This window comes from Protopterus annectens, chromosome 6.part0 (assembly GCF_019279795.1).
Source record: "Protopterus annectens isolate FY-2018-M chromosome 6.part0, PAN1.0, whole genome shotgun sequence".
Lineage (NCBI taxonomy): Eukaryota > Metazoa > Chordata > Ceratodontiformes > Protopteridae > Protopterus > Protopterus annectens.
In genome coordinates this window covers 791,911,710-791,932,678 of record NC_056737.1, presented here as the reverse complement: position 1 = coordinate 791,932,678, position 20,969 = coordinate 791,911,710, and the positions used below count along the sequence as shown (strand labels likewise).

At 40.3% G+C, this 20,969-nt stretch overlaps 1 protein-coding gene across 1 annotated transcript in view; it reads right to left on the bottom strand.

Annotated features, from left to right (window-relative positions):
• Positions 1-20,969, bottom strand: part of LRRC9 (leucine rich repeat containing 9) — a 3,097,114-nt gene that overhangs the window by 2,057,004 nt on the left and 1,019,141 nt on the right. The window contains exon 9 of the mRNA XM_044073581.1: positions 3,022-3,233. Within this exon, the coding sequence (XP_043929516.1) occupies positions 3,022-3,233 (212 nt within the window). The remainder of the gene's footprint in view (positions 1-3,021; positions 3,234-20,969) is intronic.

The following is a 20,969-nucleotide window of genomic DNA, read 5'->3' as shown; positions in this document are numbered from 1 at the left end:
TGGATGGCCAGTCACTCCTCTGCCTAAGGATCTCAAGTATCTCAGCGAAGGAGATATCCTCAGAGGGGGACAGTGGGGACCGTTCTGACTCATCTAAGTCAGTATCTGATGTTAAGAGACTCCTGTGGGGAGTCTAGGCATTTCCTCTTGGACACCTCATCAGTGGGAGCTTCTGTGAGGTCTCGGAAGAGCAGGGGCCACCCAATGGGGCTTCCTGAAGCTCTGGTCTCTATGCTTGGTCAGGAAGTGTGAGGCAGAAGGAGACACAGGCACTTTAGGAGAGGAGGAAGGCAGACCTGAGGTCGAGGATGTCCTAGGAGACATGACTCTTCTCATGGCATCGAAAGCACCTCTGCTCCGATGTGAGGGAGTCGACAGATCCGAAGAAACCGTCAACAATCCCGGCACTGGGACAGTGGGCTCCAAGCCCGAGGTAGGAGCCGAGGCCCCAAGAGGCAAAGTCGGAACAGACAAGTCGGTCTGACTGTCCTACCCGGAACCGACCAGAGAGTGTCGGCTCCAAGAGTCCTCGATAGGCATCGAAGACATCAGAGTACACAGGGCCAAAGACACTGGAGCAGGTGTCAGCTCCGAGGGTTCCACTAACATCAGGTCTGCCTCCTCCGGCTCCGAAGGACCAGCATGGCTCTGAGGAGGAATAGTTAAAGTCAGTGCAATCGTCTTCGGCTCCAAAGCCATTTGGGTCGAAGCCAATAATATTTTGGCTAATGCCAGTGCCGATAACAGCTTCTGTACCACACAATCCAGTTCCAGATCTGATAGGCTGATAGATGATTGAGATGATCATACCGAAGGTGGTACCGACTGGAGAATTGGACTCTTGGGTGCTTCGGACACCGGTTCCAAGACTGGGGACCGGCTCCGAAAGGTATAGAATGGCAGCTCCGAGGGTAGTGGAGCCAAAGTCGAAGACTTTTTTGATTTTTTTTTTTGAGTCAGATGTCTTGGAAGACTTTGAAGACCTACTGGAGCCATTCTGGTCACTCAAAGCTGCCTGAATTGAAGGCTTCGACAAGCCTCTATCAATTAGTTTCCTCTTCCTTTCCTGCAGGACCCTAGAGGAGAAGGAATGACAGACATTTTTTGGCCACATTTTTGGCACTTTTTGAACCCAGACTTGGGGTGCTTTTCTTGGTCAGCCATTGAGCAGAAATTACTGTCACACAAACAACTAGATAGTAAATGACTATAAGAAGCCTTAGAATCTGGCTAAATTAGAGACACATGCAGTTGAATATATCTAAATAAAGATATATCTAAATATGACAGTAAAGGCCTTTACTGTCATACACTTGTCTAACAATATAAGCAGACTATACAAAAAAAAAAGAAGGAATAGCTGCTGGAAAAACACACTATAATATACTATGCAAAACAGACAATTACTGTTCACACAAGAAAAATTGTTTTAAACAGTAATTTTAAATTCTAAGCCTTTCCTAAACTACTGAAGGCTAAGTTATTAAATAAGAAAAACTGTACACACTAACAATGTGACAAAGGTAACTTACTAAGCACACTCTAGCTAGCAAAAACTAGGCCTAAAACGAGAGGCCACTAAAAGGCTATATTCACACACTAGGGAAAGGGACTAAATAGCAGGATACACACAAGAAAGCTATAGGATCACATAAGAAAGCAATAAGAGCTTTTTAAACTATCTAAATACAACTACTATCTAAAATTTTGACTAAGGAATAATAGAAAAAAACAATATACTGGCCCGAGCTAAATTCAGAATCTCCGATCTATTGCAGTGACAAACTAGATCTGAGGTAACTCACAGGTGCATCATGGGATAGGGACTTGGCCGCGAGCTATTTGAAGACCTCAAGCTTTGCAATTGGCTGTATCGGAGCTGAGGGATTGGCTCAGAACTCATCAGTAAAGAATGAACGGCGAGACTGAACAACTCACATCGGAATGTTTTATCAAAACAAAGCAAAACTTGTCAATTCTCTGAGCAGTAATTCAGTCTCAAAACACCTATCCACAGATTAAATGATTTGCAGCCAGAAACAAGAGTAATGTGGAAGAAAGATATCCAAACAGTTTCAATAGTAGTAGAAGCAAAGGGTCTTATAAAACAGAATCTACAATTGTATTTAGATATGTTACTAATATATGCAATTCCATACGAATTGCAGGAGTCGTCATTACTGGGCACACTGCAGGTGCTGCGAACAGCACTTCTGGCTGACATCAAAGAGTGAAATAATACTAAATTCATGAAATTTAATCATACTTTGACTTAGGAATAGGGTCCATTCTCATCATGGTATTAGAAACCTAAAATATTCGCAGAAATTAAAAAAAGAGTAACCAAACATACTCCCATACAAGATAATTAATACAACCTGACATAACTTAGCCTCAATGAAAAGTCTGGTAAGGACTACCTGAATCTTTTGTTACTTTTACTCCTGCTGTGCTGTTACTACAGCAGCTTTCAAAAATTCGGTCTACGTGCTCAGCAAAATAGTTGAGTATAGCAACCCGTTTCTTACTGCTATAACTACGTAATAAGATTTCTAGCAAACCTTGATTGTTTTGGAGAGGACTCACACCTAAACGGGTGGCTAACATATCTGAAACATGTTGCTAGCAGTAACAGAAAAATGGACACCTCATGGGAATACTCAATGTCAAAGGAGAAAATAAATGGTTAACTGCTATTGTAGCTACAGAAAAAAAAAACAATAATGAATCGCAGGTATCAAGTGTAAGGATAAAAGTAAATAAATTAGACTCAATTTATAAGTATTTAGCAGGAAAGAGACAATAGCAAAATGATCACACAATCATTCCTGTGACACTGCAATTGAAGTCCTAAACATATACCACAATTTCACACAAAGACAAAATACATCTTTCGTACCTTTAGTGATAAATTTCTATTGCCATTTACCTACTTTCTGACATTACTATGGACTCTAATTTAAAAAGGTCTCAGTGAATAATACCTTGGCAAACTTTATGCTTTTGGAAGAGACTACTTACTCCTTATGTTTTTGTCTCCAGAACTCCAGTCTTTCTTTTAATGCAGCTAGTTTGTATAGAATTTTTTGTTCCAGACCTGAAAGCTCACTGCTGTCACTTGAAATGCGGCCACTACTTCCTGAAACTTTCATTTGGGGATCTGTTTCTTCCCTGTTCACATAGTTTGTTGGCATTGTTGTTGATTTTTGTAGCTCTGATAATTCACGCTCCATCTGTGAACAAAATTATAATCATCATGTCAGTACCTTCCTCAAGTTACACGTTACGTAGATATCTGCTGTAAATATCTAGAACTTGTAAATTTAAACTGCATATATGAACTGCACAGGAGCTGGGTTTCTTACAGTTTTACTATGACTTCAGAGGTCATGATCCAATTTTATGACCTGCCCTTTAATTACAAGAGTCAGAAGTCATATGTGGTTAACGGTAGGCTCGCAGTCTGCTGCTAGTTTGGTGGTACTTCAAAATTTTCATAACAGCATATTTAGTAGCATTTCCCACAGGTTCCCTTTAAGTCAGCGAATGCTTAAAAAAGCAAACGCTGATTTATCGACCAATTAAGAGCAAAACTTGAAAATCTTGAAGACCCGGAATAGCAATTTTTTTCCCAGGGAAAAAAAATCGCTGGTCCGTTTTCGGGACTTTGCCATTTCCTCCACTGTGGTGCAATCTCGGAGTTGGTATATTTAAGTGGGGGGGGGTGAAGCTCCCCACTTTATTCTGTGTTCTGAACTTTTCTTTTTTTTTTTTTTTTTTTGTGGAACAGCGATTTTTTTCCCTGGGAAAAAAATTGCTGTTCTGTGCCTTTGAGATTTTCAGGTTTCGTACTTAATGGGTTGATAAATCAGCATTCGCAATTTTAAGCATTCGCTGATTTAATACAGACCCTTTTCCACAACACTCATTGTTCAAAGCTACAGTAAAAACCTCACCATAGATGTAAGATTGACAGGAACCTAAGTGCTCATATTATAAAGTGGTTTTACATCACTATGGTCTCTAATTTCTGCTTCACTGCCTGTTCTTTGTCCTGTGGATTTCCCTATCACATGGCAGGTATAAAATCACCCCATACTCTTTCCTATTTAACATCAGTCACTATCACTGCTTTATCACTAACTGCTTCTAACATATGTGCAGTGTATAACTAATAAAGCTTCTTTGGTTCTGTGCCAATCTCATCTTACTTGTTAATCATATTTTAATTTTCAAATGTTCTTTTGCTGGTGCGTTGTCAATTCTTTCAACATGCACACAAATCAACCAAGAATATGAGCAGAGATATGGTGAGTGTCTGTCAAGGACAATTTGCACCAAATTACAAAAGTGCTTGTCCAAACATCCAGAAATTGTCACATTTAGTAAAACAATTAAAAGACCGATGCTAAATCTTTGGAGCTGGCTGGGTCTCAGAATGCAAATATCATCTAAGGAATATAAATAAGAATCAGTGCCGATTCAGAATAAGTTATAGGACCTGATTCCAAAAGACTTTCTGTCAAAGTGAGTGATTTACTCAGGAGATAAGCCTTACACTGGCACTCACATGGACAGCAAGGTTTTCTAGAATTAAGGCAGGCTTACACCAGAGTAAGTCACTTACACTGAGAGCAAGCCTTTTGTAATCTGACCCACTGAGTCAAACAAACAGGTGCATACATAACAGGCAGCTAAATGATAATCGAGAAGGCAGACAGAGTAAGGACATAATTGATTTCTTACAAAGGGTGCTACCAAATGTTCTTTATTAGTATCCACAAACTGCCTTGGCAACTTGTGAGCCCACAATTCCCCATTGCTTCTAATCTGTATTCAGGAAAGAGTCCAAGGCAAACTATTTTAAGAGTCTAGACTGTCTTAAGACTGCTCTTCTGAATGACCTTGGGTCTGTTAAAGGTATTACTATAGACCTACTCTATATAGACTATTCTGTACAGCCAGCTACCAAGTACATATCCTTTGCTGTAGTTGGAAGCCACTTCTCTGCATCTTTAATATAGGTATCACTATAAATCTGAGGTTCCTGTTCTGATTCTTGGGTACAGGGGGGATCCAAACCAAGTTCAAGACACCTGCAGCATTTCTTTCCCAAAAATGTTCAGAACTCCTCTGACTTGAATGCAAATCCTATGATGTCAGACCTCTGGAAGTTTATTTGGGGTCAACTGAACACCTCCAACAAAAAATGAAGTGGAAAACCCATAGGGAAAATACAGAATCCTATAGCTGCCACTCAACTCCCTTTTAGCAAGACTCCAGCAATTTGTGCACTACTCTACAGTCTACTCTCTTCAAAAGAACTGGTTCCCTACCCTACCTGGAGACCACCACAAGTGATCTTAGCAAACTACATGAAGCCAGAAAATAAATGAAATCTATGACAGACAGCTACTGACTAAATGCATCATGCTTTACTTGGTTTAAATACTGCTCCTAAGTCAATGCGTTGCCTACTTGTATACAGTTATGTATTACTCATCTTATTTTTTTCCAATGGCTAATTTAGAGGACATGGGAAATATACACTCTATCTTAAGGCTCCCAATGACAACTCTCTATTTTGGGGAGAATGGCAAAGCACCAATAACTCTTCTTCCTTATCTACGGGGAGAGAGCTCATTTTCAGACATAGTAAATCACAACTCTCAATGTACTCTACTATTTGATGCTAATCAGGTCTTTTTTCTTATTGCACTTTTTACCTCCTGTACACTATGGTATAGTGTAACCTTAGGAATAATTATGAACTTTGTCTAAATTAATACAGATTTTATGAAGTTTTTTGATTTTTCTTAATCCTAGCGATGATTACCAGACATGACCCACACCCAAAAAAACGATACTAGGTGGACATTATGTTTACTGTCTTACAATTGCAAATAATAAATATCATAAAATACAAAGCAGGCAAATTTCATCACCTATACAAGTGCTTGTTTTATAGTATTACAGTTGTATCAAGAGTTATTGTTACTGTTTTCTGCTTACCTGCCTTCTTAAAAGGAATGTTTTCTAAGGGAACCTCAACAAAACATTGACTAATAACTAATACTCACAGCCATTACATTTCAACCAACTTCTGTGATTACTCAACAGTTACCAATCTTAAAATGGTAACTGCTCCATGGCACAGAATGATCCCTTTTTGTAAGTATGGTTTCTTGGAACATTAGAGAATGAGGTACTGAGTTAAAGCAAAATTAGGTACTCACCATAACATTCCATCTGTGCTGTCCATTTTCATTCTTCCTCAGCAAATGGGTTCGATCAGACTCTGCTGCTTTTTCCAGCCTGTGGAACAATGAATGCACTAGTCCGCTACCATACATCAGATCTTGTTTGTTGACCTTTCAGACAATATAATAGTTAATAAATAAGAAGGATATGAGATAAGAGTATCTGGGGCTCAAATTAAGAAGCATTGGTTCTTTTAGCATCTTCTATTCCTTCCAGAATTCAAATTGGTAGGAGGGATGGAGGAAGGGGAGTTGAGGAAGAATGAAAATGGACAACACAGATGGAATGCTATGGTGAATACATAACTTTTATCTGATGTTGTCATTTTCATTCCTCAACAAATGGGACAGAGTCCCAACTACCTAAATCCCAAGAGGACTCTTAAGGAGGATATTCTTGAACACCATTGAACCGAAGGGCACTCTTCTCCTAGAACAGATGCAATTTGTAATGAGCCATAAAGGTACGAGGATTAGGCCAAGTTGCAGATGGCACAAATATCATCCAAGGAAGAGATCTGGGAAAAATACGGCAGAAGGTGCCACAGACCTGGTGGAATGAGCCTTTAAAGGTTTTGGCAAAGATAAACCCACAAACACATTTTTCGTAAAGAAAGCAAATGAAATCAGTTAACCATTTGGCTAAAGTTACTTTTGTAACTGGTTTGCCCAATTTTTAATCTGAAAAGGAGACATGTAATTGATCTGATTTCCATAAAAATGTTGTCTTATGTAGATAAAAACATAACTGTCTTTCGACAGCCAATAAGCCCAGCATATACTCTCCTTTGTTTGTGAAATTTGGAAAGAAAACTGGAAGGTTGATAATTTGACTGATATTGGATTCTGACACCACCTTAGGAAGAAAGGATGGGTTGGATGGGTTGGTTAGTAAAGACACCCTATCCTTATGAAAAATCAAATAAAAAGACTTAGAAGATAGAGCCTGAAGTTCTGAGACTCTTCTAGCTGAGGAAATGGCCACTAAAATGACAATCTTCCAGGTTAAAAATTTCAGTTAACATCTGACCAACAGTTCAAAGGGGGATTGGTTCAAAGATTGTAAAACCATAATTCAAATCCCACAGTGGAGTGGGATCTTTAAAAAGGGGTCTAAGAAGAAAAGTTACTCTTATAAAGGCCTTACAACATTTGGAAGAAGCTGAAGAATTATTTACTCCAATCTGAAAACTGGAAATGGCAGAAAGAACTAGCACGTTTATTAAAAACTGCAGCTAAAAACTCAAGAACTTAAGGAACTGGCACTGAAGAGGGATTAATGTCATTTTGCTGGATCCAAAAAAAAAACAAATCTTTTCCATTTACTTCTGTAAATGTTTCTAGTGGAAGCTTTGTGGGAAGATAAAAGAATGTGGTGGATGGAGGAAGAGAGCCTGGGTTGTGTAGCTATCAATGGAATTGGAAAAGCCATGTGGTCAGTTTTAAGCTTAAAATGTCTGGGTGTAGCACATCTGTCAGGTGAGGCCAAAGAAAGGGGAACCATATCTGACGAGGTCAATAAGGAGCAATGAGGACAACCGTGCTCTTCAATCGAGATGCTTTCTGAAGAAATTTGGGGATTAGAGGCATGGGGGAAAGACATAGAGGAGACTGTGGGGGGGGGGGCAAATCATGGAGAAGACCATCTCTCAGTGACTCCCCCAGTGGGGGGATCAGGGCAAAGAACCTGCTGGACATGTTCATGAGGGAAGATGCAAACAGGTCGCAGCAAGGTTGGCCCCACTGATGGAAAATCTCTTCGTGAGGCATTAGACTGGACCTGTTTAACTTGGCTGCTATCATCCTAGATTTCCCTGGAATATGCATTGCTATCAGAAATTGAATGGATGAGACTGCCCACTGCCACACTCTCAAAGCTTCTTGGCACGGGGGCAAGATTTGGTTCCTCCTTGTTTTTTGATGTACCAGACCACTGACATACTGTCCGTCTAAACTGCAATAGTCCTGGAAGGAAGAGTGTCTTGGAAGGCCTGCATAGCTAGGAGAACAGCTCTCATTTCTAGGACATTGATATGTAAAATGGCCTCTTCAGGGGACCATGTTGCCTTGCACTGTTTTTCCCAAGAGGTGCCACCCAACCCAATTTGGGAAGTGTCTGTGGTGACTATAGCTCTCTGGGCTGAGAGATAGTGAAGGGGTGACCTTACACTATCCGATCAGAGTAAATCCATCAAAGGAGGTAATTTTTGCATGCCCAAGTTATTTTGATTTGGATGGACAAAGGTTGGTGAAAAATAGACCGGTGAGTGGCTAGGGTCCACTGAAGGATTCTCAAGTGGTATCTTGCTAATGGAACCAAAACTATTGCAGCAAACACTGACCCCAATGTTTGAAGAATCAATCAATCAAGTTGACATAAAATAATTTTGGATGATCTTTTTCACTTGGAATCATATGGCTTTGTACCCTTGGTAAAGGAAAGGAGGCTGTCAAGGAGTCTGGGTTGAACAATGCTCCAATGAACTCCAATATTTGAGTGGATTCTAGTTGAGATTTGCTGTGATTAATAGTAATTCTCAACTGAATAATCTCATGCTTTGATCAGAAGATGCCTGACTGGAGTGGTTATGAAACACCCAGAATCCTTGCAATCTCAAGTGAGCTGCCACTACGGCCATGCATTTGGTGAACACCCTGGAGGCTGTGGCGAGACCAAAGTGACCAGCACCCACACTGAAGTGTGGGAATTTTCTGGATTGTGTGCTAATTTTTATATGATAGCACAGATCCTGAAGATCTACTGAGCACATCCAGTCATCCTTGTGCAGAAAAGGTAGGATGGACTGGGCCATGACCATCTGGAAACTTGGTGTACTGAACTAACTCGTTCAGATTGCTGAGATCCAAAATTAGTCTGTAATCCCCTGTTTTTTTGGCACTAAAAAGAATCTTGAGTAAGTTCCGGACTCTTTCTGATCTAGGGGCCCCTCTTGAATGACTTTTTTCTAGAATTTTTTTTTTCTTCTAGTGTTACTGCTTTTCTCTGTCTGAGTGAAGCATCAGGAATTTTTTTTTACTGTTAAGGGGGGATATTAAATAACCTCTGGAAATAATCCTCTGCCTCCATGAATCTTTTGTACTCTCTAGCCAGGCTCTCTGGTACAGGGATAAATGGCCCCCAACTGCCTCCAGAGGTGGACAATCAGGCCTCATTTCAGAAGCGCTGGTAGAATCTGTCAAAGAAAGTCTCTCTAAACCCTTGGTTTTGCGGGTCTCCTCTGTCATGTAGACAGCATCTTCCATTAGATTTCCTCCATTTGCCCCTGGGAACTAACTCCAGATGGATCTTGGAAAGGACCCTGGAACTTCCTGAACCACATTTTTCAACTACCTCATCGCTTCCTAGTAAAGTTCTTTGAGGAATTGAAAAACATATGCCCACAGCAGACAGGTTATGCTTTCCTGCTCACGCCTGTATAGTATCTCTCTAACCTTGGGGAGAAATAAGAACTTCTGTCGAAGAAAGCATTGATGAAGGAAGACTTAAAGGGCTCCAAGAAATCACACAGGCGCATCCAGGCATGCTTCCTAATGGAAATGCCTGAACCTGCTGCCCTTGGGGTACCTTCAGCTGCATGTGACATGAGCCTCTTGGATGAGTTTGAAATAGACTGTAAGGTAGCCAACTGTGAGTCAGTCGGGCTCTCTGCCACAGAAGTAATGGTCTCAGAGAGGGATTCTTTAATCAAATCTCTCTGGAGTCTGGTGAAGTGTGCCAAATAACTCAGTGACCAAAGTGCAAAAGTCACTGAAGCATATAAGCACTTCCAAAGTCTATCTTGCACTCTAGACTCCTGTTAGGTGTGAACAGAGGAACTTTATTCTACAAGTCCCTTTTTTCTGGCCATCACTAAGATCATGGCATCAACTGGTACTTCTTTGCTCCAAATGTCCCTATCCTGGGTGGTACCAGGATCTTGACTAGTCTCTTGGTGATCAGCTCAATGGAATCGAGTTCCTTCCACACCAGTCAAGAGATCAAATCAATGAGCTTGGTGGCGGGTGGAGTCACCGAGGAGGTAGAGGGGCCAGCCCCAAAGGCTTCCAGGAATACTGATTCCTCTTGGGAAGGGCTGTCATTAGACCAGCCACCCCTTTGCTTGAGAATCTGTAGTATGTCCCCAAAGGAGATGACATCAGGTGGTGATCCTGGAGGCCCTTCCTCCATCGACATCAGTATCCTCCAAGAGAGAGACTCCTGAGGAGAGTCTAAGTGCCTCCTTTTGCACTTTCTCTTTATAAGAACTTCTTCTGTGGGATGCTCTGCAAAAGTATTAGAAGATATCAATATACCCTGTTGGGTATCCTACAGACTTTGGGCTGGCTGCTCCTTTGGTACAGGAAGATGAGGTGAAAGATGCAAAGACAACTAAGTCTGGGAAGTAGAAGCTGAGGAGAGTGGATACGTCAATTCTCTTGGAGCAGAGCAAACTTTATCCACTACTTCTAAAGCAGAATGCTTCAGAGAGAGACTGATGGCTCTGTGAAGACAAGCTTCCGGACCTTTGGTGTCTTCTGACATGAATGCAAACCACTTGAAGTAGGGTCTGAGCCAAGCTGTCCAGTGCCAAGGCTCCAAGGGGCAGAGATGGCTCCAACAACCTTAGAGTCAACTCCAACACCTCGGATTTGACACCAGCGCTACAGCTCCAAGAGTCATCCAGCTTTGACATGGACCCAGTCCACTCAAAGATGTTCTTGGTGTAAAAGATAAAAGGATCTTTGGATCTGATATGAATGAATCTGGGATTCTCTGATCTAACTATTCTAAAACCAAAGGTCGAATCTAAGAAGGAAGCAAAATAGGTGGGGTAGTACTCATGAAGGTCTCTGGACCCGATGGGGTAGAAGCCAGGAGAACTCTCATATGAATTTGCATCGAAAGGAATTTCATCATCATCCTGTCCACATCTGTTTTTGTCACAGTCCTACAGGAATGAGAAGAAGAAGAAACTACTGATGAAGTCCAAGAATGGCGATGCCTTTCCAGAAAAGGAGATGGAAGATGGGGACATACCAGATCCATGCTCTGAAGAGATCAGATCCAAGGAGACATATCCTTGTGCTTCTCTATATCTGAGAGGGTTGGATCCAAAGCTCTCACCATAGTTTTTGGATCCAAAGTAGTTGTGTTTATGTTTCAAAATTTGATTCTTAAGGACCTGCATTTTTTTCTAGGGAAAGCCTGGTTAGAACTAGTAACATTTCCAAGACTGAGATGACAGCAATTTCTAGACTAGCAAACAATCATGAACTAGTCATTCTAAGGGCAGGTAAAGGAGGGGTGGTGGTTGTCCAAGATTGGATACAATATGACAAGGAAGCTACTAACCAACTTGCAGATGGTAGATACTATGTACATTTAACATATAATCCCACCCCACATTTAAAAAAAAAGATTGATGAATTCTTATCCCTAGCAGAGGAAGAGGTCATTATCGCAGATACTACCAAGAAACACCTGATGATATAAGACCCTAATAATCAATATATATGTTTCCTGCCGAAAATTCAAAAAAATCTTCGTAACCCTCCAGGTAGACCTATAGTTTCTGGGAAGGGCTCCTTAACAGAAGCTTTGTCCCAATACCTTACTAAGTATCTTAAACCACTTCTTAAATGGGTAAGGGCCCGCCTTAGGGATACCACAGAATTTTTTCAGGTCATCTCTGAAATGCAATTGGAGGCAGGTTGGTTACTCTGTACTTTAGACATTAAAGCCCTATATACCAACATTCCACACTGGGCTGGTATTGAAGCATTAACATATTGGTTATGTAGATCTGAGTTATACCAACCTGGCTTCAATACAATTCTCCTTTGTCTTACCGAGCATGTACTCACTAAAAATGTCTTTTTCTATCAAGACAAATGCTATTTACAGATTCAAGGTACAGCAATGGGGGCATCTTTTGCTCCCATATATGCTGTCCTATTTATAGCATATATAGAGGAGCAAATTATATATGACAGCTCCCACAATTTGTACATGGAAGAAATAGACTTTTGGAAAAGATATTTGGATGATTGCTGGATGGTATGGAGATCGGATGTGGAACATCTTTTTTGAATTTGTTAGTTATCTGAATGAAAATAAGTGGGGGATTGAGTTTACGGTAAACCAAGATAAGGAACGGATAACTTTTTTGGATGTGATGGTTATCAAAGCTCCTGATAGCAACTTAATCACAGAGGTTTACCGCAAATTCCCAAAATATAATTCCCTTCTACATGCCACCAGTTATCATCCTCCACATATCTGCAAAAATATACCAAAGTCACAATACATGAGGATTAAATGTATATGCTCGGATAATGACACATATAAGCATTTCAGAGATGACCTTACCCTTAGGTTTAAGGAAAGGGGTTACAAAGTAGGTCATGTCCACCAAGCTAAAAACAGGGTGGAAAATATAAATAGAGAAAATCTTCTTCAATATAAAAACCAAGATGATAGAAAAGAATGCACCTTACGGTTTTTGTTACCACCTTTGGAAGGAATACTGAGGCACTAATGGATAGTGTCCCGCACAATTGGAACATCTTGCTTGTAGAAAGTAAACTTTTTGGATTAATAGGGAATAGATGCCACTTTTCATTTAGGAAAGGGAAAAATTTGGCTTCTTACTTTAATCATTACAAGCAAGGGCCATACAAGATAAAAGAAAACCTACAGGGTACACTTGAAGGACATATTCCCATTGGCTGTTTCCCCTGTGGTCATTGTACATATTGTCCCAGAATAATGAAGATAAAAAGTTTCAGCAGTAAGAATACAAGCCAGGTATATGTCATTTCCTTTTTTGTTAACTGCAACTCAGACTGGGTTATATATCTTGCATTCTGTAAATGCTCTTCCTTCTATATAGGACAGACTTCAAGACCAGTGAAATATAGGATATCAGAACACCTTAGTGATATTAAACATCAAAGAAATACCAATGCCCTATATAAACACATTATGTTACATAAAAAATGATTCATTTGATTTCATTATAATTGATCGTATCCTAGGTATTAAACCCAATAAATCAGGCTGGCATGAGTTATTAAATACAAAAGAAAGGAAAATGGATAATTAAATTAGGTGGTCTATTTGCACCTGGACTAAATGAGCATCTTTAGTCACACGATGGGAGACTCTAGAGTATATAAGGGATAAGCTTATTGTATTTCATTACACTGATGAAGGCTATGTGTTGTACTAGCCAAAACAGGTCTGTTTAGCTTGTTTCTGCATATTAAGTATGTCTTAGTGCTTACACAATAGTAATAAATAATAGGTTGCTGCCACTGTCTGCTGGTCGAAGTTTGGTTTTGCATTCAGAATTTTGAGACCTTGCAGTTGCCATACTTGCAGAGAACCATCAGTACTGGAATCTATAATAGCTCACAATTTACAGTCATCTGCGAATGTGGTGAGACAGAGGCTTTTAAAGTTAGCCTTGACTTCTGAGAGGTAGATGCCAAACAGGAGAGAGCGCAACATGAAGTCCTGGGGTACTCTACTGGCGACTGGTCTCTTGGTGGAGGTGGTCTTACCGATCCTGACTTCTTGGGGCCTGTCTGTGTGCCAGCCAGCAATCCAGTGAGTTATGTAAGGGTTTCCACCTAGCTCAGAGCTTGTCAATAATGCCTGAATGGGTTATTATATCAAATGTTTTAGCCAGATAAAGACATATAGTATGCACTGTACTACCCTTCTCCATTGCCTTGGTGACCCTTTCAAAGAAATCTACCAGTTAAGTAGACATGACCTTCCCTTAAAGCTAAATTGGGATGGGTCCAGTGTCTGTAGGTTGCCAATGCCCTTGTTTATCATTTCCCTGGTTAAATCATTCCATAGCTTTGCATATTAGGCTTGTTTGACTAATAGGTCTGCAGTCCCCTGGGTCAGTTGATGGTCCGTCTTTGTGCAGGGGAATGACCGTTGCTATCCTTCATTCATTTGGAATGTATTCTGCCTCAAGGCTGTAGTTGAAGAGTGTCTCAAGTGGTCCTGATAGGTGATGTTTTATACTATTCAGAAGGCAACTAGGGATGTTGTTGGGACCCATGGAGGCAGTGTTCCTGGCTTTAGCGAGTGCTGCCAACACCTGTTCCCAGCTTATGGCTTGGGGAAGTATGTTGGAGGGGATTTCACCTGGAAAAGCTGGGGAGGGCAGTGCAGAGTGAAGCTTGAGATTAATTTATCAGCCAGTAGATTTGCTAGGTCACCCAGATCAGAGCAGGTGGTACTGTTCATCACCAGTTCAACACACTGTTCTCTGTTATCCCTAAGGTTCTTGACGCAGCTGAAGCAGCCCTTCTGATTGTTCTTAGCCTGCAAGTCTATCCTGACGTCACAGTCGACCTTGCAGGACTTAAATCAGACTGCTTAGTTCCTAGTTTAGTTGTATAAGAGAGCACTTCTTTTAAGGGAGTTACTTTTTCTGACTTTGGCCATGAGTTTTCTTCTTTTATTACATACCCTGTTTAGATGAGGATTCCATGAGTCGGGTTTGATTTTAGTGTTTATTTTGCATTTATTTATTTATAGTGGATATGGCAGCCTCTATGCAGCCATTCACATGCCTATATACTGACTCTGAATAATTCTGCACAGGTATCTGTGGTCTCAGAGTTGTGGGAAGCCTTGAATTTTGAATTACACTTAATGCGATGTAGTTTGCCTTTGAACAGTTCCTAACTGTTACTGGTTTAGTTGTATTTTCTGGGTTGATTTTTACTTTGAACACAACAGCTTTGTGATCCGACCTCATTAGTGACATGACATTGGGGGGGAGGGGGTGTAATGCTCTCCCATGTTGGTGAGTACCAAATCCAGTACGTCTGAATCTCTGGTTGGAGTGTGTACAATCCATTATTAGTTCCAGAGCGTTTGTTTTAATAAAGTCAAGGAAGTGTTGTTCCTGTGAGTTTGATGGAGTGTATATTTCCCAGTCTGTAGAGGAATAGTTAATGTCACCCATGAATAGGGTGTTTGGTTGGATGGTGAACACCTCTAGTAGGATTAGGTAAGAGTCATGACACTCTATGAGCATAGGTGGTGACCTGTAGCTAGCCATGATATGTGAAGGACCTTACCTATGGTGACTTGCACGTGGATGAGCTCCATGGTATCATCCTGTTTAACAAACCGTGAGGTATGTTTGTTGCTAACATAGACTGAAACAACTCCATTTTTAGCCCCAGTCTGCACTGTTGTTGGCCTAAATGTGTGGAAGGCAATGTAGTCCTGCACTTCCAGAATACTTTTTACAACTTTAAACCAAGTCTCAGTCATGGCACAGATGTCTACATTCTCCAGATTGAGGAGGGCTAGAAGGGTGTGAATTTTTATTTATTTATTTTTTTTGTTTAGGTCTCTGAGTATTGAGTAGTAACACCTTAAGGATGCCTACAGGGTTTTTCATTATGTTGGCAGTTTTGTCATTGCCTATCCACACCCAGAGCCATTTTTAAAGTTTTAACCAATATCCGAAAGTCTGTGGAGGACAGGTACAATGCAACATGGTCTTCTGACCATGTTCTCCACTGCTGACAGACACTAGACCCCCCCCCCCCGCCCCCGAGACAGACCAGAAACTAAGCCAATTATGGCTTAGTTACTGACACCAGAAACTAAGCCAGTTATGTTAATTAAAACTACACATCACTTTTCTTGGATACTTACTTGCGTATGCCCCAAACCTGGCCATAGGAAAGCAACCAAGACCTATATTAGTAAAAATGCAATCATATAAGCAGAAAGAGTTGCTCCTGACAAAACTGGCAGAAAGGAAAAGCATCAAAAACTGGAGACAGCTCAGTATTTGTGGGAAATGATTATACACTATATACCAGGCAGAAGCAAGTTTATCCCCATCAATCACAGAATGTTGAGAGGCAGGTGTGAGATTCAATTTGCTGCACCTAGATGTCTTCATAGATTGGTACTAGGCTATCGGCCCTAGGGCCTATACAAGCCTAGCCATAACAATTCCCTGGCTATTTCTTCTCACAGTATTTACTTCCCTGGACCCCTGTCTAGCAGGGCGACTGACATGATCCCAGGGGTGAATTTCCTATCTCCCATCCAATCATCAAGGTTCCTTTTGAAGAGGGCCAAAGAGGCGCTCTGCTTGACATGTATGGGCAGTTTATTCCAGAGTCTGGGGAGTCTCTGGGTCAGGAACCTATCCCTCCAGCATGTTTTGTTCATTGTGATGACAAGGTTTAGATCCCTGGAGCATCTAACTCTGAGGGGTTGGGATTTCTTTTAAGTGTAGCATGTCCATCAGCTCTGGGTTTGACATGGACTTGTATGTTAAGCAGAGATCGCCTCTGAGTAGACGATATGCAACAGAGTATATGTGGAGTTTTTTTTAAATGGTCAGCATAGGGCATCTGCTTTAGGTCTAGGATTCTTTTAGTAAGGTATTTCTGCAGCCTTTCCAGTTGTTGCAGATGTCTTGAGAGGTACATACCAAACAGGGCGCTGTACTCTATAATGGGTCTAATGAGGATGAGTACAGTGGGACAATGACCTTTTTTCTGGATGAAAAGTCCTTAGTGAGGAGGTGTGCTGCACAGAAAGATTTCCGGACTGTTGTGGCAATGTGGTTATTGAAGGTGAAACCACTGTCCACCTGTGTCCCGAAGTCTCTTATCACACTTTTAGTGTACTGCCACCTATGTGGCAATTCATGGGTACATGTTTTTTCCCAAAGGGGATAACTATACATTTCTTGGCATTGAGCTTGAGCCCATGGCTCTGGCACCAAGCATCTGTTTCTGTAAGGCCCTTTTGTAGAATATCCACATCATTTGGAGATTCAATAATGGCTCCCAGTTTGCAGTTATCTGTGAGCTTTGTTAGCCAGAGTCCCTTAGTGTTGGCCTGTACTTCAGAGACATAGATGCCAAACAAGAACGGTCCCAGGACTGAACCCTGAGGTTCTCCACTTGTCACTTGTCTGGAGTGGGATTTGGAGTCAGCTACTTTTACAGTGTGGGTTCTGTCAGTAAGCCAGTTGGCAACCCGAGAGACGTAGGGATTAATGCCCAGCTTAGCAAGTTTATCTATGATTCCAGAGTTGGGGATGGTGTCAAAGGCCTTGCTGAGGTCCAGATAGGCTGCGTGGACCACCTTACCCTTGTCCATGCCTCTGGAAACTGATTCAAATAAGTCAATCAGGTTCAGGAGACAAGATCGTCACTTCATGAACCCAAACTGCATGGGGTCCAGTGTTTGAAGGTTGCCAATGTCTTTGTTTATAAGTTCCATAATAATACGTTCCATGACCTTACAGATCAGGCTCGTCAGACTGATGGGGCAGTAGTTCCTGGGATCCAAGATGGATCACCCCTTGTGGAGTGGGATAACTGTAGCTGTGCGCCACTCAGTGGGCACGAAGCCTGAGGTGAGGCTATGATTAAACATGACACTTAGATGAGGTGCCAGTTCATTTTGTAGTTCATGTAGTACACAGCCTGGGATGTCATCTGGTCTCATGGATGCTGTATTGTTAAACTTTGGAGAGTGCGTTTTTTTACCTGTGTGGCCGTTATTACAGGAATTTGGCAATTTTTTGGTATTGAGATGGACCCTTTAGGGGGTGAAACCTTGCATACTCTCAGGGAGATTTTTCTTTGGGAAAGTCATAATTTCTCTGATTCTAAAAAGAGTAGGGATTTCTTACTCTTGCCCCAGCACAGGCCTTTAGCTATACCTCTTGTACTGGACATTGTTGATGATGCCTTTTCGGAATTGGTTTTCAATAGGCGGTAGGGAGAAAAAGGATGAGCATCAGGGGGAGCAGAGAAAATATTAGTGTTTTTGTTGATGCTGGCATAGCAAGGGGCCTGGCCATTATAGGCAGAGTTTTCAACCAGGATTTGGCAGGAAATGAAGGTGAAAACTTGGGTTGTAGAGAGGAAGGACCACTTGGTGATGTGCGAGATGCTGGTTGGGAGGAAGAAGCAGGGGGGAGTGACTAGGATATTATAAATTTAACAGTACTGAGGGCGGGGAGCGAAGAAAGCCAGAGCATAGCGAGAGTGAGCGGAGAGGGGTTAAACTGGACCACAATATTTATACAACAATTAAGTAAAATGTAAGTTTATAATGAGGATGCAAGTTATCTGCCTTACTACATTTTAAAGATTTAACTAAGAATGAATGGAAGCCATTGTTAAATTTAAGCAAAAGACGGGATACAGTTATTAAACCATCGGACAAAGGTCAGAAGATTGTAGTTCTTCATCACACACAATATTTAAAAATTTCTATGAAACATTTGTCTGATGCAACATTTTATAAAATAGTAGAGGAGAAGGAATATCACAAAGCTAAGGATAATTTCAAAGAATTAACAGAGAAAGGTCATGTTGGGCTACCTTACGAAACAAGGTGTAGATGTAAAAATTTAAAATAGAAGGTAGCTCCTTAGCCAAATTTTATTATCTACCTAAAATCCTTAAAAGCTTGGTCTCCCCTCCTGGTCGTCCAATAGTAGCAGCTGAAAAATACTTTTTACATGGTATAGGAAAAATGCTTCATTCATACTTGTTTAAATATGTGGTAAAGTTAGAATCTTATATTAAAGATTCTTTTGATTTTTTTGGAGAAAGTTAGAGTAATGAAATGGGGAAAAAAATTATTTATGGATTGTTAGTGATGTTATAAAAGCCTTTATACCAGAATTTCACATTCAGTAGTCTTAGAAGCTCTAAGGTTGTTTTTCTTGGTGCAAGTCCAGTGAGCGACTATCTTATTAAGTTATTATATTTTAGTTTAACTAATAATTTTTGGAGTTTAATCAGTGTATTTATCATCAGCTGCAGGGGATGGCTATGGGTGCCTCCTTTGCACCTATGCATGCTAATTTAGTTATGGTTTATTTGAAGAAAAATTTTTGTATAAGTAGAGTTTTTGTTTTTTTTTTAGAAAATTTATAGTTTCATATTTCAGATTTATTGATGATTTCATTTTTTTTATGTAAGGATGAAATTTGGTTGAGCCCTTTCTAAAGGGCCTCCAAGGTAATCACTTTGGCTTACAATCTGATGGCTTACAAACAAGGAAAGTTGTGACTTTCCTGGATTTAGAGCTGGATGTTACTAATAATATGGTTAAGACTAAAATCCACAGGAAGTTGGATGATGGAGCACATTTCCTGAACAGCAAAAGTTGCCATCCCTCACATTTATTAAATGCTTTACTATATAATGAATTATTAAGGGTTAGTAGGCTATGTAGTAATATTGAAGTGTTACAAGATGAAATAATACATAGGTGTATTGTTTTAAAAGAAAGAGGTTACAGTGGAGAATTAATTATACAATCTTTAAAAATGTTATCTGAATCACAGGTTGATAAATGCGATATGGTGAGTAGAAATAATAACTTTGAGGTAAACAAACTAGTAAGCAGAGGAGACAGAAAATTTATTTTGTTACTGATTTTAATGTTTTTAGTTTAGAAGTAGCTATTATTAAATATTATTGGGCTTTTCTTTTTAAAGGAAAAATAGTGTCAAAATCTGTATAACTTCCCCTTAATACTATATAAAAGAGGTAGAAATGTAAGAGATATGGTGGGTACATAATTATATGTCCCCCCTAGTGAAAGTTTGGATAGGAAACTGGACACTTGGGGGATAAGTCCCTGTGGAAAGTGTTGAATATGTAAATATGTGGTGAGAGTCTTTAAAAAATTAATAGGGTGAAATTCTGCCCCTTGGCATCCCACACGTACTACAAAAGGAGTAGTATATGCGCTGTCTTGTCCCTGCAGTCCCTTTTACATGGGAGATACTAAAATAATTTTTAGGGTGAGACTGCAGGAGCATATTAGAGACATAAAAAAATATAAATTATGACAATCTAGTGGCTATGCATTTTAATTTGGTTCATGAAGTTTTTTTGCCTAACTTAAAAGCATGTATTTTAGAACAGGTTTTTGAAAGGGATGTTGTTGCTTTACAGAATAAATTGCTTTTTAAAGAGAACTTTTAATCTTAAATTTGATACACTGACTCCTAAAGGCTTAAATAAGGAGTGTAACTGGAAAGGCTTTTTGTAATTGAAGAGTTTTAATTTTTTAATAAGTTAATTACTTTAAATTAATTGTAAATTAAAAAGCAGTGTTTTCCTTTATTTTGTATTAACTCCAAGAAGGTTGTGTTTGCCGAGGCGCTAGAGTATTTGTGCGTTATTAAATCTTAAAAACTACATTTGCAGTGTGCAGTTGGTTCCACTGGCCAGGTGTTTTTTATTTTTTCTATACTGTGCTTTTGGTGGTTTATTCACGAAGAAGAAGGCCTGCAGATTTGGTGAATGGATGTCTCTCTTGAATTGAAGATCTTAACTTTGGGGATATCAACCCAGGGGAAAATCACAGAGAAGGGAGAGGTGGAGTGCTGGATCCAATGAGGATCGGTTTCACAAACAAAGCCGGTAACTTTCAGGGCCAGAACCGAAGGACAGTGCTACAGAGACCACTTTTTAGCCACTTTCAGCTTTTCTTTTTAATTTTCTTTGCCTTTTTTCCTTAGGTTTCTCACCTGTATGATGATCAGCTGGCTTGTTGAAAGATAAAGGGACCAGAAAAGTGAAGAAGGGTAACTTTTCCTGCAGAGGTGAGGAGAAGCCCTTTCAAAACCAGCTTGTTACAGCATTAGACAATTGCCTGGTGACCAC